The sequence below is a fragment of the Miniopterus schreibersii genome, assembly GCF_964146895.1.
Source record: "Miniopterus schreibersii genome assembly, chromosome: 1".
Lineage (NCBI taxonomy): Eukaryota > Metazoa > Chordata > Mammalia > Chiroptera > Miniopteridae > Miniopterus > Miniopterus schreibersii.
In genome coordinates, this window is record NC_138101.1 from 172728899 (window position 1) to 172756538 (window position 27640).

The 27640-nt window shown below is 42.4% G+C and overlaps 1 protein-coding gene across 1 annotated transcript in view; it reads left to right on the top strand.

Moving 5' to 3' along the window:
* PRKCH (protein kinase C eta) overlaps positions 1-27640 on the top strand; it is a 199801-nt gene that overhangs the window by 86131 nt on the left and 86030 nt on the right. Inside the window, exons 3-6 of the mRNA XM_081161696.1 lie at positions 19918-20068; positions 21778-21812; positions 25387-25475; positions 26910-27039. Coding sequence (XP_081017822.1) covers positions 19918-20068; positions 21778-21812; positions 25387-25475; positions 26910-27039 — 405 coding nt within the window. The remainder of the gene's footprint in view (positions 1-19917; positions 20069-21777; positions 21813-25386; positions 25476-26909; positions 27040-27640) is intronic.

The following is a 27640-nucleotide window of genomic DNA, read 5'->3' on the forward strand; positions in this document are numbered from 1 at the left end:
TGTTGTTCTTTTTAAAAAAATATATGTTTTTATTGATTTTAGAGAGAGAGGAAGGGAGGGGAGAGAGAGAGAGAAACATCAGTGATGAGAGTCATTAATTAGCTGCCTCCTGCACACCCCCTACTGGGGATTGAACCTGAAACCTGGGCATGTGCCCCAACCAGGAATCAAACCGATTACCTTTCGGTGCATGTTACATTGTTCAACCAACTCAGCTGCACCGGCCAGGGCTGCATTGTTCTTACATATATTCTCTCGTTTAATCATCACAAACCAGCCCTAGTGACCTAGGTTCTCTCTTGGCCTTATCTTGAGAGAATTTAGGGAATGTAATAAGAGTGAGACTTCTCAGTGCCTTTGTATGATCCGTGAAGGCTCACACTCCTTCCTGTCCTGCTCTGATATTGACGTTTCTTTTAAAGTTCATCTCCTACTGGTCTCCTTTATTCTCACTGTAGTTCCAGCAACAGTAAACCAGCTGCAGGTGCCTGAATGTGGCATGTTCTCTTATACTTCTGTATGTTCACTCCATTCATTCATTCATTCATTCATTCATTCATTCATTCATTCCTAGTTATATGCTGAGCAGTAGGATTACATCTCCCCGCCATGCATACCCCTCATTCACAGCCTAAACAGGTAAACTGTGTCTGTGTGACAGGAGCTTCAGTGTTGGTGCTGGGGATACGAGGAGGAGGGCAGTCAAACTCTGGCTTGAGCAGCTTCAATAAGGCAAGTCCTGAAGTCAGTCAGTTTACTGGGAGGTAGAGTTGGACAGGAAGGAGAGGAGGCAGCATTAGAACAGGCAGGGACCTCAGGGCCAGGCAGGGATGGATGAGAGCTCAGGTTTAGTGTGGGCAGGTAATCCAGCAGGTGTGCTGGTTCCAGGACTTTCCCCTGTGGCCTGAAGGCAGCCATTAAATGGTTTTTAAATAGGGGCCTGGCAGGGTGTGGATTGTTCAAAAAGGCCTTTCTTGGGTATTTTCCTGTTGGTCCCTCTTCTCTCCCTGAAACAGTGCTTCTCGAGCTTTCGATACAGCTCAGGTATCACCTACTCTGCATGGGCTCCAGAGTCCCCGCACTGACCGCTCCCTCCTCTGGTCTCATAGCACCCTGGACGCGCAGACTAGGGATAAGGCAACAGTGGCTTTTACGTTTTAACTGTTTACTGTGTGTCCTTCCTGCGAGACCACTGGTTCTCAAGAGTTTAAAATACAGATTCTTGGCCCCCACCCCAGACATTCCGATTTAGTTTGGAACAGAGTCTTGGAGTCTCTACTTTTTAATAAGCAGAAATACTACAGTAGACTGTGAGCTTAATAAGGCCTGGGGCATTGCATATATGTGTACATGCATGTGTACACACGCCAGCACATGCACGTACACACACACACTGTCTCTTAGTCATACTTAGAAACTATTGTTTTTGTTTTGTTTTTTAAATGTTTTTTTTTTTTAAATGAGTTTCAGAGAGAGGAAGGGAGAAGGAGCGAGAGATAGAAATATCAATGATGAGAGTCATTGATCGGCTGTCTCCTGCATGCCCCCTACTGGGGATTGAGCCCGCAACTCAGGCATGTGCCCTGACCAGGCATCGAACTGTGACCTCCTGGATCATAGATTAACACTTAACCACCAAGCCACGCAGGGCAGAAACTGTTTTTAACAGCGTACCTTGCCTAGGTTTGCTATGTGACAAATTTTTGATTTAATGAAATAAGTTGCCAAAATTTATATATGTAAGTAGTGTTGGAGCCTAAATTAAAGCTCCCAGATGACTCTGAGCCCAGCCCTTTCACAGATCACTGCATCATGGCTACCACACCACGATGGCTTTTGAGAAGCAGGCAGTCCCATTGAACCCCAGCATCCTAAAGATCCAGAATGGGAACAAGGGATCTTTAACTTGCATTTTGTAATTTTCAGTTGCTTGTTAGTATATTTCTCAAGGAACACTAATGGGTGTTAGACACTAATTGTGACAGATCCTGGCAGGATACAGAACTATAAAAGTTAGCTCTAGCCTCCAAGAAATCTTTGGTCTACTTGAGGCAAAACTACACAAGCAATTGAATGACTGTAAGACCGTGAAGGCTAAATGGAGTGTTGTGTACAGAAGAACATCAGATGCGTGCAGTGATCCTGAGGAAGAAAAGGTGAGAGAGCACTGCTAGCTGGAGGGTCCCACAGACACTTTGGTGAGGAAGCACTTCTATGAGGATTGACTTTGGGAAGTGGAGAAGCCATTCCTGATGAGGGGAGTGCCCTGGGCGGAGTCCAGCAGGAGGAAGGGTCCTGAGTGGCCAGGACACCAGTTTGGAGCACAGATTTGTGGAGGGGGCGATGGTTGCTAATCCAGAAGGGGTTGTTGGTCCAGGCTCAGGAGGGCCATAAGTGAAGGGTTGGGATATGTCAGCTCTTTAAAAGGCTGTTGTCATTGTCTGTAACTTCATTCACCTTATTGAAGTCATGAATTTCTGAATGTAAGATGATAACCCTACATGCCTGTTTTTGGAGAGACCTGGCCACACTTAAGTTCCAGGTCAGCAGAAAGCACACCCAGGTGCACTCTGGGACAGTTTCGTTTGGCTTTTTCATAAGGAGGAATGTTTTCATGTCCCTGCCCGTCTGTGTGCCCATGCCCCGTGCACGCTGCCAAGCTGTCACATCCCCTGTTGCGCAGTTTGCCAGTGCCTTCAATGAAAACATTTTCTAAAAATCAGAACTATAATTTCTTTAGTTATTAATCCCAAACACAATGCTCAAACCTCCAGACACATGCTCTAGAATCAAGGTTCCAGTTTACACAGACCCTGTCCCCTGTTGTTGCTGAAACAAGATTCTCAGCTCGTTCACAAGTCCAGGCAGACAGCCTCGTTAGGAATGTTTTCATCAGAGGTGTCACTTCTTAATAACCCTTTGATCCAGAATCTTTTCTTTAAAGTCTTAGATGGTAATTTTGCCCCAAGGAAGTCTAAGAGGTTTCCCATGAAGATTCTTGTTTTGTTTAGAGTTTGCCACAAATACTGGAAGAAGAAAGTCTTCTGTCGTTACTGCGATTTATACAGTTTTAAGTGGAAGGCTGTAGCTTACTCAGAAATCATTTCTCTTCAGGGTCTTTTACCTGTAATCATCGTCTGAAGCTAAGGTGCCGTGTCCTCTTGTTCACAGAGGAATGTTCTCATGCAACTTCAAGAAAATGCGGAAGGTTTTGTTTGAGGAAATTTGACTCTCGTGAGTTACTGCTCCAGGAATGCAGTTTGGTTTAGAGACAGGTTGTAATGGAGAAATGCGTGCATTCACAAAAGCAGCCACGTGGCTCTCCTCCCAAATCCCCAGTGTGTTACTGGGCTACAACCTGAGGCTGAGAATGACTGAGCCTGTTTATTGTCTGATTTCCAAAATGGGTAATTTGAGAATTAATCCACTTTATTTCCATCAACAGAGCGCTAACCTGGCACTTACAGTAAACAACAAAAATGCTTCATTTGTGATAGTGGGAGCTCTTATTTTTGGAAAGTGAAAAATTGCTGGGTCTATCAGTCCCACAGAAAATATTCCCCACTGGTTTGATTTTGAGTTCAAGCATTGCATATAAAAGTTAAAAATATTTTTTTTGCCCTGGCCTATGTGGTTTGGTTGGTTGGAGCATCACCCCTTACACCAAAGGGTCTTGGGTTCAGTTCCCAGTCAGGGCACATGCCCAGGTTATGGGTTCGATCCCTGGTCCAGGCAAGTACGGGAGGCAATTGATCAATGTTTCTCACATCAATGTTTCTCTCTCTCCCTCTCCCTTACTCTTTCTTTAAAAATCGATAAAAACATATCCTCGGGTAAGGATTAAATAATAATATTTTTTTCTCTCGTTAGTCTTTTTGTAAATGTCCCTTTAAAATGACCCCTTTTTGGAGAGGAGGTGGTTCAGACTTTCAGCAGTAATCATTTTTTCTTTTTCTTTTTTTTTTGCAATTATGGTTTAAAGAATTCTGAATGTCACAGTTCATATCCCACCCTTTTCTTGGGTTCCACATTCAAGGCTAAAGATTTAAAATAAGTTCTTAAAGGAAGCAAAATTAAAGCAAGAGGGAATTACCTCTTAATCGTTAAAGAGCTTTACAATGAGCGTCCAGTTGTCTGGAGACTAGAGGGAAACACAAAAGTTTTATCCCTTACAGATCACGTGAAACCAGCTGCCGTCTCCTCATTTCATACAAATATGAAAGTGAGAAAAAGTAGACCTGAAGGCCAGAAAGAACACAAACGTTGTTTAGGTCCCTTTCATCAGAATTACTACGTCACATGCAGGAACCAATCTGTAGACTTTGCGCAAATAGAAACCTGTAGAACTGAGTCAACGCTCTGTTTCTCGAGGGCAAATGGTGAAGGTTTATAAATGGTTTACAGTTAGAGGGCATGCTGTCATCCACTGGTTTTGATCTTTGTGATCAAAGATGGATTTAAAGATTTTTTTATCAGTCTGTACAATAGCTGAGGATGCTACTTCCAAAAAAGGAGGTGAGCAGTCACACCCATCGCCAGTGCTTTCGGAACCAGTACGCAGGTGGGCAAGAGTAGGGTTACAGTTGTTCGTATGGAAAAATACAGATTCATAAGTGATAATACAAGAATAAACTCTGTGTTTTGCATACTCACAACTGTAAACCTACTTTTACCCGCCCCATGAACTATGCCGTACTTGACTAGTTGCAGTGACAGTTGCTAAAATCAAATGTATTTCAGTTAATAAAGAACTTGACAGTGATGTTAACAAGATCCATTCTGAAGTGGCCAGAAAAAAAAATCTCTGTGTGTACACTAGGAATTGTAAATGGAGAGGAAGTAGAATGAATGTAATTTGGGTTACTTTATTAAAATTTTTAAATATTAAAATTTAACTGGATTATCTGACTCTGCTAGAGATTGTATAAAAATCTTGGCAAAAGTATGGTTTTCTATGCTTTTTGGCCAGAATAATAACTATATGCATAGAATTTTAAAGCATGTAAGTCCAGATTTTCTTTCCATTCCTCCCCCCTTTTCCCCAGGCTGTTATAAAAGGTAAACAAGAGCCCTAACATTTCTAGAACCTTCTTTGTCTTCAGTCTGGACACAATATTGGGCAGAGAGTTCTTGGGGGAATTCCATGGAATTAATAGTAGAGGCATATGTTTCTTTTCTCAACAGGAAAAACAGTTCCTATCTCCTCCCCCAAAATAAACATCTATACCAGAAAATCATGGTACAAATGCAAGACAACTCAATTTTTTAAAAGTGGGCAACAGATTTGAATAGACATTTTCTCAAAAAAATTGTTAAGAGCCAATAAGCACATAAAACATGCTGAACATTTTTAGGCAGTAGGGAAATTCAAATTAAAGCCACAGGAAGATACCGCTAAAATGGGTACAGTTAAAAAGAACAGCCCCACTAAATGTTTATGAGACTGTGGAGCACTGGAACTTTTCATGTTATTGGTAGGAATGATAAAACAATGGCCCGGCAGCTTCTCTCTGGACTAAATGTGTATCTACTCCAGGATGTAGCAATTGTTTCCCTGAGAGACATGAAAGTGCATCGCCATGAATGGAAAGTAGATGCCAGCTGTAATATGATTTTGAACAACGAATGGAATAGAGAACGTATTTGAGCTTGACATTTGGAATATTTTCTTTAGAGTGGTCGAGCGTGGATGCCTGGAGAAGAGAGTGTAATCCTATCATGCTCCTCATCCGCAGTGAACACTATTTATAAATCAGTAAATGCTGTTTATTTGTTTCTTTTAAATCTATGCTATTAGATATATACAAGATATATAAAATGTATATTAGATATATACATTTTTATATTCTGGTGAAACATTTTATCATAGGCTCACTTCTTTTTACTTCTAGTAATTCTGTTTCTCTTACAGAGTATTTAATCTGGCACTGATGTGGTTACACTGCATTTCTTTTGGTTAGTATTTGTCTTACATCTTTTATTCTTTGACTTTCTTTTTTTTCCACCTATGTTTTAGGTTTGTGTCTTATAAACAGGGAGTAGTTATATTTCTTTCTTTCTTTTTTTAATCCTCACCTGAGGATATTTTTCCATTGATTTTTTTTTTAGAGAGAGTGGTAGGGAGGGAAGAGGGGGAGAGAGAGAAACATCGATGTGAGAGAGACTCATCGATTGGTTGCCTCCCTCACGTACCCTGAATTGAGCTTGCAACCAAGGTACTCACCCTTGACAGGGAATCGAATCTAAGACGATTCGGTCTGAGAGCTGCTGCTCTAAAGACTGAGCCAAACCTGCCAGGGCATTTCTTTCTTTTTTCAAAGTTGATCGAGATTCTCCCCATCACCATTTCTGCCAACTTCATTTTCCTCTCTTCTGGTTTGGGAGAAAAAAATCTCTTTTTTAAAAGTGGCTATACATGGAATTTTAACATGTCTAAGTAAAAAAAAATCTAAAGTTAGTCACTACTTTGCCCTCCTGTTGAGCAAACAAGAATCTTAGAAAGCTGTAACTCCAGTCGCCTTCCTTGTGACTTGTATGCAACTGGCTGGTTTATAGATGTCTTTTTATTTTTCTTTTGAAGCACAATTAGCTACACGTTATTAGTTATTTCATCTTTGTTAATTTGTACCTACATGTTTGTAATGTTCTACTCACTATTTTCTTCTGTAGTTACGGACCTTTCTTTGAGGATCATTTTCCTCCTCCTTGAAATACATCCTTTAAAAGTTTGTTTCATGAAGGTACTTGGTGGTGAGCGATTCAGTCTTCTGAAATACCTTTCTGTTGCCCTCATTCTTGAAAGCTGGTTTCACTGCTAACATAGACTCTTAAGAGTTAGAAGGAACCTCACTGACCACTTAACTCAGCGTTTCATTTCCAGAGAAAGCTTGTCACGGCACAGAAGGAATACACGACTTTTCCAGGTTCCCTCCTGCCCGCAAGATCAAGTGTGATTTCTTAGCCTGATGCTGACGGTGTCTCCTGTCCTGCCCCCATTGTCTCCGCTCCAGGATCCCCACCATGGTCCTGCTGCTCTGGGAGGACCCGCTGTATTAGACAAGTGTATTTTGGAACATTCCCCAATGCCCACGACCTGGGCTTACGTCATGCTTCGCAGATAGAATGTCCCCCCTAACCTTTCTTCTTGGTCTAAGCTCTGCTCTTCCATCTCTTCCATCAAGGCCTAAGTTAAATGCCGTCTCTGCCATGGAGCCTGTCCCAACCACCCCAGCACTCGGGTATCCTTTCCGGCCCTTTGCTCCCCCAGCACCTGCAGATAGCACGTAGCTTCACTGCGTGGTACTTTTCATCTCTTTATAGCTTGTTTCTCCAGCGAGAAAGTAAGTCCGTCTAGAGTCGTGGCCTCCGAACTTCTTTGATCGTGCAGATACCAGTGAACAATGGTTGAGCATGCGCCCCAAATATATGTACATTTCCTTGTAAATTTTATGCATATGTGGTACTATACATGTTGCAAACACTGTACATCATCCACAGAAGTGAAATGAGGAATGAAAGAAACCAACCAACGGGGGGCCAGCCATTCCTTCCCGTATTTCCATGTAATGATTTGGGAATCTTGGAGTGCTCTTACCCTATTGCTTGGTGTCCTTCACCCTAGTAAAGAGCAGACATCTACTAAGTATTTGATGACGATGGGGCAGCTATGAGATGTTAAAGTGACAGGCCAGAGAGTGATATAGGAGTTCCGTGAACCTTATGTTCTCTTGCTTCTGGACGTTGGTACATTCAGTTTTCTCTTACAAAATTCTGTTCCGTATTTTCTGACCCACCTTCCCTTCACTTGTTTTGAAAGTCGTAGCTTTGTTGTCCGTCTTCAAGATGAGCCCCCCATGCTTCCCCACGCCTGGATGAGGGTCATGCCCCTCTTTCTCTAACGTTGCACTTTCAGTTGTTGAGGGCATGATGGAATGTTCTCCCCCACTGAACCCCTACTTCCTATCAGTGTCCAGCATTTAATGCATGTCCAAAACCTGTTGGCTGAATAAGCATATGATGGGGAGGGGAGAAAGAGGTTGAGTGTGCTGAGAGCCCATACGGCGACCAAGGTCATAGCAAAGGAGAGCCTGCTATTTAGTGTCCAGAATGGTGCAGAACACCTCCTTGTCGCCAAAATGATTTGTGAATTGAGTGATGGCTTAGGGTTGAAAGGTCTGTGGCTCTTCATTTCTCGGTGTGAACCGTAGCGGTTTGTTGAACTATGGCGTAGACTACATGTTTCCTAGAGTATGATAAACCGCTAAATTAAAACTAAAATATACAGACTTTTGTGACTGTGGTGTGTTGAGCTGGTACTAAATACTTCAGAGGACGGAGGCATTTGCTCCCCCTTACCCAGCTCTTTGGAGTGTTCTCACATACATCTGCTTGTCCTAGACACGTACGGACTCCTATTTGAGGACGTAGACTGTTTTATATATAGTAATAAAGAAAGCCCTTGGATGGATTTTAAGGAAGAAGAATTCATTTGTCCCTGACTAGTGGAATTTTCTCCTTCTAGTAGCACGTGGATGACAACACCGGATTCTTTTTACTAAAAGAAATCTAAATTTTCAACCCCGGGTAAAACCACGGTTTTACACTGTTTTAAAAAAGCAAATTGAATTTCTTCGTCTCTTTTAAATTTTATTTTGTTACTGTTTAATTGAAAGCATAATGCAGTTGTCAAATAAACAAACCAGAAAGGCCAACTGGTAGCCAAGATACACGCTCCTGAATTGTTAGCTTCTGACAGGAAGTGACTAGATGATATAAATGACATCTGACTAAAGCAGCTGTCTCCTTGTCTTTATTTATTTTTTTAACTGCCATAAACAGCTGGCCGAGGTTCAAAGCCCTTGCATCAGTGTTGCAGGAAATTTGGTTATGTGATAAAGGTACTTTACCTTCGGTGTTAGGTTTTGCATTAGTCTGCTCCCAGTGAGCAGTGGGGCCGTAGTTATAAGATCATGTTGAATCCGCAGCGTGAGGGAGGCCGCGTTGCTTTCTTTCCAGCCATGCAGCCGGGGAAGGAAATGGTTAAGCTTCATATTCCTCGTGGCTAATATCCTACAAGGTTTTTCTGAAATTATAAAATCAGAACTTGAGAACTTAGAAGGGACCTTAGAAATCTACTAGTGGAAAAGAGGGGGGAAAAAAAATGGAAAGGGAAATGGAATCAGCCAAACTAAGGGGCAGGATTCTTTTAGCTCTCAGCAGGAAACACATGTTTATCTGGAAAAGATTTTGGTTGGACAGGTTGTTTGTACAAGAACCTTTCTCGTGAGGAAGGAAGACCAACCTGAGCTTGGGGGCTGGGGTGGGGTGGAGAGAGCAGTCCCTAAGCGTCCAGCGAGTGGGAAAAAATACAGGCATTTCAAATAGGAAAACCCTGCTTGCACGGAGATGATGTGCTGGTGCTGTTAGTTTACTTTTAATTTAGTCGTGATGCATATTCATTTTATAAGACTTGGCGGTTACATGGTAACTTTAGTATGAAGGGCTATAAAAACAGAAATAGTAGCTTTTTAAAGGACACGGAAACTTACGCGCACACTAAAGCCCGCGCACGGATGTTTATAGCAGCTTTGTTCATAATTGCCGAGACTTGGGAGCCACCGAGGTGTGCGTCAGGAGGTGAGGGATCAACGAACTAGCGCACCTGGACAGTGCAGCCGGATCCAGCAACGAAGGGAAAGGAGCTAGCAAGCCGTGCAAAGACAAGAAAGAACCCTAGATGCATATTAGGAAGTGAAAGAAGCCAGTCTGAGAAGGCTGCCCACTGTGTGATTCCAACCATATGACATTCGGGAAAAGGCAAAGCCATGGAGACAGTAAAAAGTTCTGTGATTTCAGGACGTGGGCAAGGGGAGGAGATGACTAGGCAAAGCCCAGAGGACTTTCAGGGAGTGAAAATACTCTGTATGATATTATAATGGTGGGTATATATCATTTTACACTTGTCCAAACCCATAAAATATACAACACGAGGAGTGAACCCTAAGGTAAACTATAGACTTCGGGAGATATGTGTCCTAACAAAGGTGCCGTCCTGGTGAGTGATGATGATAATGCGGGAGGCCGGGCATGTGTAGGGCGGGAGGGACATGAGAAAGCTCTGCTCCTCCTCAGTTTCATTGTAAACCTGAAGCTGTTCTAAGAAAGAAAGTGTTTTAAAAGTATGGGAAGATACATTGGGTGAAAAGCAGTTGGCAAAATAGCACATACAGTGTGACGCTACTTATGTAAACTTGTAAATCTATACAGTGTATATATCGGGCATGTTCACAATATTCAAAGTGATTCAAAGTATAGGAGGATTTAAGATGATTTTTAAAAAGAAACTTTTTTTTCTTGATAGTTTTCAGTATCATTTGAGTTTTCCATAGTGATCGTATATCATCTTTATTAAAAACATCAACAGAAGAGCAAAAAGAGACATTTTACATGTGCCTCTGCTCTGCCAGTTGAAACCATATTATGGCTTCATTGTTCTCTTAGGTTAAGTTCCAAAGGTTACGGGGCGGGGGGAGAGACAGGAGATAACACTAGTGGGACGTTTTCTCCTCAGATTTAGTAATGAAGGAGAAAATAAAAATGACCAGATAATTGGAAAATGCTTCCATTTTTAAGCATATGGAACAAAGATACTTCCTCTAACGTAAGCTTGGAGTCTAAGGTAATGCCATTTTGAGGTATTTCCCAGGTAGTCAGGATGACAGTGAGAGTAGTGATCTGATCCAAATCCGATGGATCGGGAGCACGTTTCCTCCGCATCCTGAAAGCTGGTGGTTACAATCCACTGAGCAAGTTTAATTTTCATTCTAAAAAAAACGAAAGAATGAAGAAGTAGCAGCTGGAATTCTATTTATGGGTGAAACCGGTGGCGGGAAATGAGATCTTTGTAGAGTCACAGCAACAGAGTAGAAATTCTTACCAGTTTCTTAGAAGGGAATTCTAGGAGTCTTGCTTTTAATCTTAGGGAGCAAGAGAACATTCCTGCCATTAAATGATGTGTGCGGAGCAGAGCAGACACAATACCAGTCGAAGATGATGATTGTAAGAATTTTCTGTCTATACTTCACCTCATTCCACAAAGAGTTTGAAGCAGTTTGTTAGGAAGTATATGTGGCAGGAAAATATAAATAAGAAATCAGGACCAGGGTAAGTATAAAGTTATTCTATGGCAGATGCCACAGATACCCTGCTCACACTTCCTCTCAGGCCACAGGAAGGCTGGAAATGGGGGAGAATTAACAGCCCCTTCCCCTGAAGCAGCCATCAACCAGTGACAGATGGGAGCTGGGGGATGTATGTCCCAGCTTCCTTGTCGCTTGAGGATGTTCTCCCAACTCCTTGAGATCCCCAGAGGAGCTCAGTCGTGTGGCAGGATGAGAGGGAGGAGGAAATGGGATCCTGAGAGCCAAGGGTGTTGGGTCAGGGAGGCTGGCATTGGTGTCTACTGAACAGACTTAGTAGAGGAGACTAAGATCTTCTGGCTTCTTAGTAAAAAGACCCCTGGTTCTCCAAGGTTGGTAGTGGGGAGACTTGCCATCTGGGTGATGTGGCTAGACCTTGTAACCCAGGTCACTTTCCTCTGGGGAGCCTCACTTTTCACTAGAACCCTCTCTGTCTACCATGGTAGCCCCAGAGGGTGGTGGTCCCCCTTCAATGCACTCTCTCAAACAAAGCCAGACCTGGCTGGATCATGTAAACCAGGCTAACAGCAGAAACTGAACTGTACACAGAATAATATGCACCGGATGGTCACTCTTAACAAGGGACGGTTCACACATCCTCTGTGTACCATCACAACTGGACTTACTCCTGGCCTGTCTCAGTCTGCCTCTGCAGAGCCTTCTAGACACCCCATTCCTGGGGCCTCCGGTCCAGACTCAGCGAGTGAGGGCCAGGGGGAAAGACTAGTCTCTCACCTGACTAAGGCCCTCCCTGAAAGTCATTTTACTCTCTGAGGACTCAACTTTCTCTTAGATATTAGACAGTGGAAACACCACCCTTTGGGGAAAATCTGCCCCTAGTACCTTACTATGGTTCAGATGGAACAACTGCAGTAAGCCTAACTTCCATCAGGAGACTCACTAGACTGTTGCAGGGAAGCCATCCTACTAAGAGTGTAACATGATCCAACCGTATTTCTTAAGCACAACTGGATGAATGAAGGATGGATTGCAGAGGGGAGCGAACTTATGCAGAGAGACTAGCTAGAAAGTATTACACAGTCCAGGTGGGAGGAGGAAGAGTGCATGAACGGTATGCAATGAGCATGGGAGGGAGAGATCCAGGCAGATTGTGGTAGGTCTAGTAGAACTTGACAATTGATTGGTTGTGGGTGGAGAAGAAGGATCTGGAGATAGCTCTGCATTTTCTTCTGGATGACTCCAGTGATGGTGGTATTATTATTTAGGAGAATGGGTGGGTTGAAGAGTGGGAAGAGGGTTCATCCTACAAATGTCAAGTTTTAGGAAATTTAAGAATATCTTGGAGAGATACTGAGAAGCTACTTAAAAATAAGGTGAGTAGTCAGAAGGCAGGGCTAGAGCCACAGATTTGGGAGTCCTGAGTGTACAGCCAATTCTTAGAAGCCAAGAGAATGTAGGTCTCAGAGATGAGTGGGCATCCATAAAGACCAGGAGACTAGTGTACAAAGATGATGTACCCGGGGATACACGCATGTTTAAAGGTTGGGTGGAAGAGAAGACCTGGCGAAGGTGAAATTGTAGTGAGAGGGACCAGACGTTGTTGGAGCCAAAGTCTCTTTCTTCAAGGACTAGAAAGGGAGAGTTTGTACTTTGAACAGCACGCAGATACCAGAGGTGCAGAAGATAAGCAGATTAGAGGATGGGGGGAGGTCAGGGCCTTCTTCTTGTAACAGTGGGGTGAGAGGCCTCTCCCCTGGCTCTTGATGGAACTTTGGTCACATCCAACCTCTGTTCTGATTTCTCCGCTGACAGAGAAGGCTGGAGTGATGTGTGAGGATGGGATCGGCTTCCGTGGCGCTATGAGCCATGAGTCCTACTCAAGAGGGTCAGTCTAGTAAAACATTATTTTCCTCTCCTGCTTGTGCCCATGACAGTCATCCTCATGGGTCTGTACCATGGTGGGTATTTATGTGGGCTGAGCTTCCTCAGAGGGAGCCAGGTCCCTGAGAAACACGTGTATGTAGCTCCTAGAGAGTCGAGTCTCAAACTACAGAGTCTAATCACTCTTATCTGAATTTGGAAATTACTGTGAGTCGTGTGGGTAAGCTCTTTTCAAAAAGCAGAGGAAATTCAGTACTACTCAATGCCATTTGTGAGCTTTCGCTTGCCATTTAAAAATACTGACACCCTTTGTCACAACCTTTGTGATTGGTGCTGGAACAAATTGCAGGATCCCTCCCCTCTCCTGGTTCACTAAATTTTCCTTCCTCTTTTCCAAACAACGGCTAATCTCAGCCCGGTTATGAAGCCTTCCTTAATTAATCAGAGGACCAGGTATGCAACTCCTGTGATTCTCTCATCACTCAGCACCCACTGGATGCTCTCACCCACTGGTTGTGTGTACTTGTTGTAAAGACTCATTTAAGTTACTTATTATTTGTTTGCTTAATGCATGTCCTAATCTTTCTCTGTTTATATCATTCCTGTCTCAGACAGGAATCATCTGAGTTTAAATTGTTATGCATCATTCTTCATGCACACAATTCTGTAGTCATACAGTTGCTTATTTGTGGGTTTGATAATTAGGCGCAGAATTCTCTGCCGTATCTCATTACCTTTCAAGGATATGTTTTGGAGACATAAACAATGTAATGCGTTCTGATTCTTTTTTGACTAGTAACTTTTTGTCAGCGCTAAGGTTTTCCTGTTTGCTTTTCTCACAGCTATTCCCTCCCATGTGCACAAATGATAAAACTAGTATCTCAGGAAGAAGAAAAAAAGACATTTGATAGTGTTACTCAGTCCTTCAACAATAGTAGAGTCTGGTGTCCCCGCTTCTATCATTGGCTGCTTGACCTCACTTAACCTTCCTGTTAGTTTCTGTTTCCTCACCAGAAAATATATCACTTTCCAGGAGACCCAATGTTAATATAGGACAAAGTGCAGTGTGCTGTTGTTACCCAGAGCCTGGGGTAAAACAGGAGTGGAGGACACTTGTCCTTCTGGCGCTTGCTACCTGGGGGAACCTTGGGCATGGTGTTCACCTTCTCGAGGTTATGGTTTCCTAGGTATTGATTTCTCTTCTAGGCAATTAGGTGGTTGAACTAAAAATCTTTCCTGTTCCTTGATCTCTGTGATAGTTTGATGCAAGGGTTTTAACAACAGTTATAACAGGTAACAGTTGCTACCTTCCAAGTACATTTCAAATCATTACACTTCTTAGCAAGTCCTCAGAACCTCCCTTTGAGGAGGGTTCTGTTGCCCTTCATGTTCAACAAATGAAGAAACTGAAGCGTAGGAGATTAAGTGAGTTTATAGTGGGGAGAAGCGGGGTTCATGCCACCACACTCTCAGCCTGTCGTATAGAAAGGCTGAGCAGCCTCCTCTGTGTAGCCCCTAAAAGACAAGCCACAGATGGTAGCAAACCTCAGTGCCTTTGAAATGAAGGAAATTCAACTTAAAGTTAGTTCACATCTGATACTGAAGCAAAGTTATTTCCTTTATGCATTTTATATCAATCATTCTGTAAATTAAAAAGTGCCGTGCCGTAGATTTTCTTTCTCAGGTTTAATTTGCTCACCATCATTTGAAAGTGAGGGGCCGTGATCTATGCTTTTGGCTCCCATCAGAAGGTTTCAGAAGTACTTTCCTAAACTTCTGCTGCTGGAACACAAAACCTTCAGCTCAGGTAGGTAAGACAAAAGACTTAAGTCAAGAGGCTATTACTGTTTTTGAGATAAAGTTAAAACAGTTCTACAGAGACTTCAGAGACGCCCCTCCCCTGCAAAGTTTCACATTAGCAACACAAGTTCAAGTCCAGCAAAACTTTTTGCAATCAAAACTCACCCTGGGGTATTTTGGTGGCTCCTAATCACATGTATTCTAAAGTTCTCCAAAGAGTGTATGGGATGACAATCAGATTTTACAAAATAGACTTTATAACAGAATAGTTCTTCTTTGTTATACCTGCCATAATCATTCTCCACCCCATGGATGGGAGGGCTTGTGAAAACCAGCTCAGACGCCGGCTCCAGGCCCGAGTGCCCCTAGAGACTGGAATGTGCCTCACGCCGGGGCCCTGAGCCAGCTTCCTATTTACCGAGAGGCCCTGAGCGCCTCGGGAGCCAAACCAGAAGTTGTGATGCAGGTTTCGGCTGCAGAGCATGTTAGGGTTGCCTGACGTGCTCAGCTAACATGTGATCTGGAAGAGTTCTCAAAGCCCGGGTTGGGGTAGGGCCACCGAGGATGGCACAGTCCTTAGTAGACCTTTTAACCCGGCCCTGAGTCAGCAGGAGGGCTGCAGGCAGCAAGGAAGCTTGTTCTCTCTGTGCGCCCAGGGGAGTCGTGCAGTAGGAACGCCCGCTCTTTCTGTTCGTGGCATCCATCAAGAGAGCAAGTCAGAGAGACCCATAGCTCTCCTAAATGACCACAGGCCTTCTACATTCCCAGGTGCGTGCGCGTGTGCAGAAGCGCGCTGGCTTTTTTAAACCAGCAGGCACGCGTGCCGAGGATACTCGCACAGGAAAAGGGGAGAGTGACGTTTAGTTCCAGTGATCGCGGATGAGGTGCCTGAGGTGCCTGGGGTACAGAGGTGCAGGGACTCGGCCCCCAGTGGTGTGGCATAAGGCAGATGACTGAGGGGCACTCCCAGGTTGCCATGGGAACAGAGGGAGGGGAGCATTTCCCCTTGTTTCAGGAATCGGGGGAGGCCGCTTAGGCTCTGAGGCAGATAAAGTAAGTTTAGTTAAAAGAACATAACTGGGGGAGGGCGTCCCGGGAGGGGTGAAAGGCAGTAGTGGAGGCATTAAGGGATTGCCTACAGCTACAGGTGGTTTCTTCCTAAACCCTTCTGGCCAGAAGGAACCCCCTGGAAAATTCGTAGGCAGTGATATCGCTATGGTAACAGTTGTTGACAGGGAGAAAAAGTATTCGACTTATGAAATATTAAAAATGCAAGTGAGATGACCTTTTAACCAATCTTTATAGCATTAAGGGATTAAATAAGTAAATTCTTGGTAATTAGACCTCTAGGGAGGATTTTATTTGCATCTAGATGTGATGTGTTGAGTAATTCGATACAAGGCTTGCGCTGGTCAGCACTGGGCGGGTCTCGGGTTGGTGATAACATAGGTTACATAGGGTGATACCATGAGGTCAATTTTTATCATCTGCCAACAAGGGGACATTAAAATCTGTTCACCTTGTGGTTACTAAATGGCTACTGGAAGTATTGTGGAAATGGGCAGTACAGTAGAGGGGCTCTGTTCTTGTGTGATCTTTAAAATTGTAAGAATCTCTCAGGAATATTGATTGTGACACTTTCCCCATACGGCTGAGGGGCTAAGGGGCTGAAGGGTGTATTTTACCCTCTTTAGACAGATGAGAAACCTGAAATAGAAGTCATTAGATTGCTTGCTGAAGATTTTACACACACACACACACACACACACACACACACACACACACAAAACCAAAACTGAAGCAGGCATAATCTTAACTGTGCTAGAGCCTCTGAAGGCATTGGTGTCTTTGCCAAATTCATTTTGGCTATTTCTGAATTTCATTCTTTCAGATTTCTTGTGTAGACCCCAATTTTTACTATTAAAAAGAATGTAGCAGTTGATACATATATATCGAGATACATATATATGGTACATTCTCTTTTTTTCCAGTATTCTTTACAGAAAAAAAATGTAGAAGTTGAATTGCTAAATGAAAAGAAAAGTGTATTTAAAACTTTGACAAGCATTGTCAAATGAACACCCCCCCAAAATTATGGTTGACTCTTGAACAACACAGGTTTGAACTGCGCTGGTCCACTAATATGTGGATTTTTTTCAATAAATACTGTAAATGTATTTTCTTTTACTATTTTCTTTTCTCTAGCTTACTTTATTTTAAGAATACAGTATATAATACATATCTCATAGGACATACAAAATATGTTAATTGACTGTTAATGTTATTGATAAGGCTTACAGTCAACAGTAGGCTATTAGTAGTTAAGTTTTTGGAGGAGTGAAAAGTTATATACAGATTTTTGACTGCATGGTAAGGGAGGCAGTCTCTTCCCTAAATACCATGCTGTTGAAGGGTCATGTACCTTTCTCTGTGCTGAACACTTTGAATACATTACCTCGCCCAGCCCTTGGAAAAAACCTATGAGGAAAGCACTTCCTGGTTTATCTTCTGGTCTGTCTTTTCAAAAGGTTTTTATTTTAGCTTATTGGATGCAAGTTCAGTTTTATCACATTCCTTTTCAACATCTGTTGAAATGATCGGACTTATTTTCTTTCACCTGCTACTGGAATAAGATATAATAATAGATTTTCTAATATATTCGTTGTTACACTCCTGGGAAAATTCCCACTTGGGCACAGTGGTTTTTCTTGTAAGGTGCTGCTAGGGAGTTCCAGTTATCTGGGTGTCATCACTACCGGGCAGATGACACGTCAAATGAATCCTCAAACTGAGGACTGGAGTTTGTTAATAGGTAAAAAGTGGGAGAAGGAGTTTGAAGAAGGAACCTAATATTATGAAAATATTATATTGAACAAATTTTGTTATTTTTGTCTAGGCACTAATTTTTAGAACAAAATATTTTTTCAGACAATTTTATTATATCAGAATACTATCTATTTTATTTTTTACTTCTATAGTACAGTTGTAAATAAAATATTTTTAACAAGCGTCTCAGGCATCATTTCTCAGGGGCCTTTCGTTTTATATTGGTATTCAAATTATTCTCTTAAAATGACTATCATGTCATTTTCTGTAGCAAATTTTTTTGTTCAGTTTTTAACTGATCTAATCCGGTCATTGGCTTTGGGTGTGAATTCTCAAACATCCCCTGCCCTAGACTGCATGAAAAGTCTTCAGCTTTTGCAAGATTTTTAGTTTTGCTTTGCAGTTAGTTTATATCGCATATGAAGACGTTTGTTGCAAACGTTACCACATCCAGTGAACTGAGAGGCCAGTGTGGCAGGCAGGAAAAGATGCTGTTATTAAGTGGAAAGAATATTTGTGCTGGGGACTAACTGTAAAATAACAGTAAAGCAAAGACCCCATAGCATGAAAGTACTCACTAATATTTTCTTACATTGTTTCCCTATTTGCTTTGTAATTACACGAACTTCAATAACAAAGACCCCTGTATCAATATTTATGAGTGAGCTTATTAAATAACTGGAAGGGGGTACTTTTACTGGGATCCATAATTAGAATTTAGATAGTCCAGAAACTTGATGAGAAAAAAAATTTTTTCACCTTTATTTTCATTAACCTATAATGTAAATGTAGCATTTTCTTCCACTTATAAACAAACCACTGTGGTATTAGCAGTGTCTCTGTTGTAACAATAAAAATCACAGATTATTTTCATATTATGTTACAATTTTCACAGGTATTATGAAATGCAACTTACCCACATCACTACTTCAAAATTATTATAATGACTAGGTCTGCCACTAAGTGTTTAATTTCTAGAAAAAAACACATATATTATTCTATCTCACTTAAAATATATTTTGATACTTGATTTTATTTGCAATCTATGTATCTTATTTTCTTAGATTATAAACCTTCATTCTGATAAGGGATCCATAGGTGTCATGGACTCTCAGGGGGGTGGTTCATGATATAAAAAAATTATTAACTTTGATTTCTTTTTTCTGCTATATCTTAGAATATATCAATTATATATTTTATTCCTAGTGTTGTATCCCGATTTCCTTTAAAATTGGGCTCTCTCCTTTCTCTGTTCCGAAACAGGTTTAAACACTAATATTATGTTGTCCTTGAAGCCTTAAAACAATTCACGCATGAAACCACCTGGGCCTGGATGGTTTTTGAGAGACAATCCTTAGAAAACTTTCTCAGTTTCTTCCAAAAAAATTAGTCTATTTGGTTTATTTAGCTCTTATTCAATAAATTTTGTCATTTGTATTTTCATGGAAATCTATTTCCTCCAGGTTAGAAATTTATTAGCAAATTATTCTTACACGATTCCCGAGATTTCCTTTGTATCAGTGATGAATTTAAAAGCAGTGCTGAAGACGTCATTTTTATTTTATTAATCACAAATCTGCATATTTTGGAAAAGTTCTAGTATAACTATGTGGAAGACACCATTTACTGCCTTTATTTTATTTATTATTATTTTTTAATCATTTACTCTCTTCAGATTGTGCATTGTTTTTAGACCCTTCAGATTTGGAGCCACTATTTTAAAAATGGGAGGCTAGAAAAGGAACTTGATACCTCTTCCAGGTTCATTTCTACCCGTTCCCGATTAACAGAGGAGGTGCTGGGACATGCTTTGGGGCAGCTCCCTCATTCAGCTCGTGAGGACAGCAGAATCTCTTGTGAGAGCCCAACAGTGAGAAACCCTGTCTCACCAGCCAGTAGTTGCAGCCAGTTGATGGACCAGAGTCCCAGACAGCTGGACGGGCTCGGCGCCCGCCCTGCTGCGTGTACTGGAGCATCGCGACCGTGGGACACCGTTGTCTCTGCTGGGGAGACGCACCCAAGAAGGCCAGTTGTAACCAGGCAGCGGGAATCTCAGGGGTCACTTACGTCTAGCCTTAAAAATTAAGAATCTTAAGGTCACTAGAAAAGGATGGTTATTTTCTGGGGTGTTTCGCATTTTAAAGAAAGAAAAAATAATTTAGGGAGTATTTTGAACTATCAAACTTTCTCAAACATCAGGTGCAGGTAGATTCATTACACTTCTTTTTTTTCCCTTTCTTTTAATATGCAGCTACTCTCCAGAGAGACCGAATCTTCAAACATTTTACCAGGAAGCGCCAAAGGGCTATGCGAAGGCGAGTCCACCAGATCAATGGACACAAGTTTATGGCCACGTACCTGAGGCAGCCCACCTACTGCTCTCACTGCAGGGAGTTTATCTGGTAAGAGGCTCCCTGACTTCTCTCCTCCGAAGAGTTCCCACCTCAGAAGCAGAATACAGTTTAATAGCTGTAGCATGGATGGAGGTCTACATTTTTGTGCAAACCAAGTTTGCACTTGGTTCAGAATAATTCCTGAATATCAATCAATTACTTGGTATTTTCTTTCTTGTGATGACTTTGGATTTTATATCTTTCCACAGTCATAATCTATGTTTCTATCATTTTTAACAAAGAGTAGAGTCTTGTCTAAATTAAAGGCCCTAAACTGGATGTTGATGGGAAGCCTACACATGTGCTGTCACAACCATAGTCTTCAGGAAAAAGTTCCCACTGCATTTCCTATGGAAAACATCAGAAGCTGCAGCATCTCAGAGCCCATTTTCCTCCTTCGTGGCAGTCTGCTCGGTCGGACCCAAAGGGCGACTGTCCAGTGCTCTTTATTTCATGTCACACCGTTCTGCCTCTCTCCTTCCTGTGGCCTGCCTGCCCTGTATGCATTTGTGGTGACAACCTGTGACCTCAACTAAGGTTCTAAATGGAAACTTACTTGTTAATTTCACTAAATTTTTTCCACCAAGGAAACGTTAACTCCCACCCAACCAGCTTTGCCCGCCCAATCTCAATCTCTCTCTCTCTCTCTCTCTCTCCCCCTCTCCCCCTCTCTCTCTCTCTCTCACACACACACACACACACACACACAAACACAATAATTGTGTATGTGTTACATGTGCACAGTTAAAAGTATGAACTCTGGAATTCAATATCATCACCAATTAGGTGTGTGAAATACAACCCATTAGTGTCTCCTCATTTACAAAATAGAACCAATAATTTTGTTTATATAATAAACTTTTGTATAGCACTTAAAGTGCCAGGCCCTATTCTTGGTATTTTACATTATCAACTCCTTTTACTTTCATGATAACCCTATGAAGTAGGAATGGCGATCATTATTCTTTTTTATAGAGCAAACTGTGGCTCAAAGAAGTTAGCAGCCTGCCCTAAATCACACCCAGGCCACCTGGCGTCAGGGTCTGTGCTCTTAGCCAGCATAGCCTACAGGCTTCTTTGTTCGTGAGAATAAGAATTATATCACCATGGCCCAGAGCCCGTACTGGGGAGAGACGCAGATGAAAGCCGCTGGCATGATGGACACATTGTGGCCTCACTTCTGCTCTCCCGCAGTGGCCAGGGCGATGTGGGCACGGGGAAGAGGGAGGGCGCCGCGGGCCAGGCAGCTGCGGTGGAGTCACCTGTCTGCCTGTGCACCTGCGCCTGTGTGCTTCACCCCTGCACAGCTTTGCACCAGTGGGAGAGAGGGTGCCGCGCAAGGTGGCGGGGTGACTCTTCAGGCTGAAGCGCGCACGCGCACACACACACACACACACACACACACACACACACACACAGATAAGGGCTGATGTTCACGAGGATTTGAGGGATTGCCACAGAGGCAGGTGGAATGAGAATTGCCAATACCCACCCGTCTCTGTCATCTGGAGCCTTCTAATTCATCCGATGGTTTCCTTTGTTTCTTGTGGTAACAAACAAGGGCTCGAAAAGCACATATCCTTGCTGCTTCTCTGAAAGTGTGTTTTCCATAAAAGACCAGAGGGTGAAATTTTTGTTCCTTATGTATTGTAATTATAGGAACATTCTTGCTGAAATAGTCAACTGATGGTAATTTTTTTCTCTGTTGTCTTGAACAGGGGAGTATTTGGGAAACAGGGTTATCAATGCCAAGGTAAGAAAATATTTTTAAAACTATGTTTGATCTTGTTCCTATGTTAAAAAGTGATTATACCAAGAAGAAACAGGATGCCTTCCGTTAATATTGTGACAACTCTCTGTAGGTCACATGAGACACCCCCCCCCCCCGCACACACACACACAAACACCAACACACAATAGAATTATGTACTATTTAGTTTTATTTAGATGTTGGTTATGGTTTCTTTAAAGACAAATGTAGAGATGATATATTTATTGTTAAAGCCAGATACCTAATAAACTTCAGTCATTTAAAGTTTTGTCTCTGCAATAGCACTGCATTGAAAGCACTCAGAAAAGGCAATGCCATTTTGTGAGCAGTACCCTTGAATCTTGAAGATAAATGTTTATTTTTTCAACCCCATGTCAACAGGGGTGAGAAGTAGCACAGTGCTGTTTCCTTTTTGGAAATAGAAGCTATTATCCAAGTTGCTTTTTGACTTTTTTTAAAAATGTGAGAAATGTTCCAAGTTAAGCTACTATATGATCTTGTACTTTATTCATTCAGTTTATTTTGATTTTCACAATTCTAAGATCAACCCAATTTACTGGTGTTCGGGCAGAGCTGGAATGAAATAGAAGTGGGAGGGCTGAAAGAAGACTCCTTACTCAGGAGAGTTAGCTGGGCTCGGTTGGGTTGGGTTTTTATTTGGCCTCCCTTAGTGTTGGCTTGTCCATCACATGGTTTACACATATGGCACCTTCTTGATCTGCACTCTACAGATGGCTGATAAAATAGCACTACGTATCCTAGAGTGTCAGCCTACCTGTAGATAAGGAAACCCTACCTTCTCTCCTGAAGGAGGTGAGGTAAAACATTAGTTTCCTTAAAATGAAATAGGACATAATTTTTCTTGGATCTAATTTTGACTCTAATATGTATGAACAATTCTGTTGAGTTCTGAAATTTAGAAAATATAAATACATAATCACTACAACAACAATAATTGACCTTATGCGATTAATCCCAGCCCCAAATAAGAATATAATTCACAGCTCAGAATCGATGTCACTCTTTGGCCTGCACCTGTCCAGCACAGGGATATGTCCTGCCGTTGTCTATGGTCCATCGTACGCATGGTGCCAGGATGTTCAAAGAGCTGATTCTCAGTGGGCCACCTGCTGTTAAAAGAGCAGGAAAGCACATTAGGAGACATAAAGACACCAACTTGTTCATATCTTGCTAAGAGATATAAAACACAATACCAGGTTGGAGAAAGGTATGCCATGCTAACACCAATCAAAAGCAAATAGACAAAGCAAACTTTAGAAGAGAGACTCATGTAATGATAAAGGGGTCAGTTCTTCAAGAAGACATAACAAGGCTTAACACCTAACAGGCACCAAAATACGTGAGGCAAAAACTTGTAGAACTGCAAGGATATGTAGACAATCCATGGTTGTAGTTGGAGACTCAATAACCATGTAACTGGTAGACCCAGCAGGCAGGAAATCAGTAAGGACATCACAACTGGATCAAGATGACATGTGCAGAACACTCCACCTGGTGACAGCAGGAGGCACATTCTTCTCAAGCCCAAAAAGAACATTTAGCAACACAGACCACCTCCTGGACTATAAAACAAACCTTAACAAATTTAAAAGAAGAGAAATCATAAAAAGTATCTTTGCAGACCACAATGGAATTAAACGACAGATGACTGAAAGAAAGGTAGCTGGAAAGTCCCCGAATATTTGAAGATTAAACAATACATTCTAAATAGCACATGGGTAAAAGAAAGCTCAAGATAAAATAGAAAATATTTTTAACCAAATGAAAATGAAAGTGCAACTGACCTTTGAACAACATGGGTTTGAAATCATTGGGTCCACTTACATGTGAGTCCCCTTAAACATGGATTGTTTTCAGTAAGCACCGGTACTGTTCCTACGCATGGTTGGATGGACACAGATGTGGCATGCTGAATGTATGCATTGATCGGCACCCTTTTACCCAGGGGACTGAGCATCCATGCATTTGAGTGTTTACCCCGAGGGGGTGGTGTCCTGGAACTAATCCCCCACAAAACTTAAGTTTTGGGGGTGTTAAAAGTTATAAATGAATTTTCAACTGCATGGGGAGTTGATGCCCCTGACCCCTACATTGTTCAGAGGTCAACTGTACATTTTTTCAAAATATGTGGGATTCAGTGAAAGCAATACTCAGAGGAAAATTTATAGCATTAAATGCATGTATTAGAAAAGAAGAAAAATCTAAAAATCAGTAATGTAACTTTCATCATAGGAAACTAGAAAAAGGAGAGAAATTTAAGCTTAAAGTGAGCAGAAGAAAAGAAATAATGAAATGAGAGCAGAAATCAGTAAAATTGAGATTAGGAAAACAATAGAAAAAATCTACAAGTCAAAAGCTGGTTCCTTGGAAAGATCAATAAAATCGATAAACCTCTAGCCAAGCTAGCTGGAAAAAAAACAACAACACACCCCAAAATGCCTCAGAATATAAGGATTTTCTGTGTGAATGATGGTTTCGAGATCCCCTCATAGAAAAAGATCAGTTCTCTGGGAACTTTCAATCTGGCTTTGAGAATTCAGTCTGATGGAAGCTGTATTTGTTTTAAAGTATAGTGCTGTTTGTTGACATGCCATCTGTCTTTAGGTATTTAATTCTAAAAACTTCCACATGTCTTGAAAGATCTTAAAAATGATGCATATTTTCCTACTGCTTCATGGCACACATTCATCCTTGAATGGCAAACTGGGCTTTGTCTGCACGATGTCAGCTGTCTAGACGAAAATGAAAAAGTTATTCAGAAAGTTCTAAATATTCAAACAATTGATTGCGTCATTCTGCAGATATTTAACGAGTGCATTCTTTGTTCAAGGCATGATGCCCGCTGGGGATTCTGAGGGCATTGGAGGCTCTAGGTGGACCATGTGAAATGAGGGGGGCAGGCTGAGGGTAGGAGATTGGAGGAGGGAAAGATGGCTTCAGTCTAGACGGGCAGCCAGGGGTAGTGTATTTTCATGGAAGAAGCATTTCAAAAGGTGTGTCTTGTTATAAATTTAAGATTTAGTTAGGTGCTAGGATTGAGAAAGACATGGAGGATGTGAGGGGAGGTTGAAGCCTTGCTCCTGGAAGAGCAGTGAGTCTAGTTTTTATTGGAACGAAGAACTCCCATAGAAGAAAGGCAACAGGTAAGCTTGGGGTAGGCTCTGGAGGGCCCGAAACCTGGCTGGGAGATTTGAACTCTGTTGATTGACAGTGAGATGCCAATGAAGGTTCAACTCATGGGGAGGTGACCAAAATCATACTGTGAGCAGATTCCTCTAGAGATGGGCACAGGAAGGATTAGAGCCAAGGAGGGATGGATTAAGCTCAGGACTTGAATAAAAGTAGTTTAGCATGAGCAAAGGCCCGAGTTAGGGTGATGGTAAGGAAACAGAGAGGACGGGACACTGGCTGCTATCATGTGGGCCAGACACCCAAATCAAGCGCCTGGGCATGGTACAGCCCTCATTGACTCTAGTGTAGCTGGCTACACTGTGAGCCTCCAAAAAATGTATTAATTGTGGATTTAATTTCCTAGTGTGCACCTGTGTCGTCCACAAGCGTTGCCATCATCTAATTGTGACAGCCTGCACTTGCCAAAACAATATTAACAAAGTGGATTCAAAGGTAAGAGGAGGGCAGTTTGCTAATTAGGTGTCTGCACCGTCTCTCTCATTTTCTCCTTCCCTCTCCCTGTCCCTTTCTTTTTCTCCCTCCCCTTCCCACGCTCCTTGAAGACAATGGTGGGATCCGAATTGGAATTCCTCTCCTTTTTACTTTAAGGTGTTTGTACCTCTGTACTTGTGCGGCATGACCCGTCCTTGAGATGAGCCCCTTAGTGATCGCCGGGCATAAGCTGCAGGGATTCAGTTCTCCTAATTTGGAGAGAGTTTGGCATCAGATGACCAGGATTTGACTGTGGAATCATCCTCTGCTAGCTAGCTTCTCCCTCAGCCTCATCCTTAAAATGGGATCAGTGCTTTCCTCGTGAAATTTTTGCGATGGTTAAAGAAGATGGAAGTGTGATGAGTATGCTGTTAACTGTAAATTGCGCGTCCTAAATAAAGTGGCTGTTGGCTTCCTCCAGCCTCTCCAGACATTTCAGGGGGTGTGCACATCACTCCATAAGTGCTCGAACCTCACGTATGGCGCTTGCATCTCGCTGAGCGGGGGTAGGCATTATTCTAAATTCTAGAGCTAGAAAGCAGGATTGTCGCTGACAGTCAGCTGTGGATTTACAGATGCAATGAAATACCTGACTCTGGAACCCAGTGGTTCTTTATTGTCCACAGACAGGATTGCTAAAGAGCGCACATAGAGATGTGTGTACTCTATGAGAAAGAGGTCAGGAAAGTACCAAGAGGAGTAATAATCGCCTCATTCTTTGTCATGTGTGGACATGGTGTTGTTGCTTCAAATTGTGACATAGACTGTAGAGCCTCTGCCTAGTCTAAATATTTGCTGGAGACAGTGAGATTACACTTGATTTTAGCCAAAAGGCTGGGAAGTGCTCGTATGTGAGATTAAACCTTTGCCCTCAGGTGTCAGAATGTAAATGCCACATAAAGGCCAAAGGGCTGAAATAAGATGGTCACTCGAATGTCACTTCAGAACAAATTCCTTCTGTGGCTCCATGTACTCTGGGTGCCGCCTTCTCCCCGCCACACACACCTTGTGATGTAGTTTCTGGAAGACCTTGTGATAGCAAGTGTATGTAGTCTATAAAAGACCTGTTTAATCCTGAAGTTAAAAGAGTCTAGGAAATAGGTATGGGTGTGAGGGCATTGGCAGGCAGAGAAATACAGCCCGGACATAAAAGATGGAATGAAAATTTTCATTTCCATTTATCTCCCCAAATAGTGAACAATCTCATCGATGCCACACTTTTCTGTCCAGTCTTGCTCATTAGAAAACGTGTTTAGCCTGCTCAGTAAGGCCCGAGTAATTATTCATGGCTCAGGTGTCACAGTGTCACTCTGCGTTTGGTGGGCTCCTGTTACAGTTTTTACGAACGATGTTGATGTGGGACTTTAGCTCTTGTTCCCCGTTTCTTTTTTACAGATTGCTGAACAGAGGTTCGGAATCAACATCCCACACAAGTTCAACATCCACAACTACAAAGTGCCAACGTTCTGCGATCACTGTGGCTCCCTGCTCTGGGGCATAATGCGGCAAGGACTTCAGTGTAAAAGTGAGTCGCTGGGGTGCTGGGCACCCGCTTCTTCGTGAGACCACCAGGATGCAAGCTTTTGGAATTCTTTAGGCTCAGAATATGACCTTGGACGGATGGTTTTAGATTCTTTGTAAATTAACATCTTAGTAGTTCTGTAGTTAGGTGTCCCTCGTCAGGAGTGGAAAGGGAGCTGCGTCTGATTCCTCACCACGGAGTAGTAGGTCAGTTGTTAAATTCGGTGTTCTCGCTAGCTGGCTGTTGTGCTTTTCATGCTGAGTATAGACTCACCCTTGAGTATTTTAATAGGTATTTGAAAGAGGGGAAAAATGGGATCTTGGTCAGAAATGGAAGAGGGCTGGAAGTAAGGCGGGCAAAAGAGAAGCTTGGGTGGTGAGGAAGGACTGGCAGGAGAGTAGTTCTGACGACCTCACTGAGATGAGCAGGAGTCGAGTTGTAAATGTAACTCGAGCTGCCCTGGTCTCCTCAAGGAGTCTGTGGTCGAGATGGAGGTCGGCGGAGTGAAGGACACTTAAGCTTCACTCACTGTGCCCAGCTGAACGCATGCTTGAAGCTTTGGCCTGGGCATAAGGGATTGACCCCTGTCCAGTTAGGAGTTGGG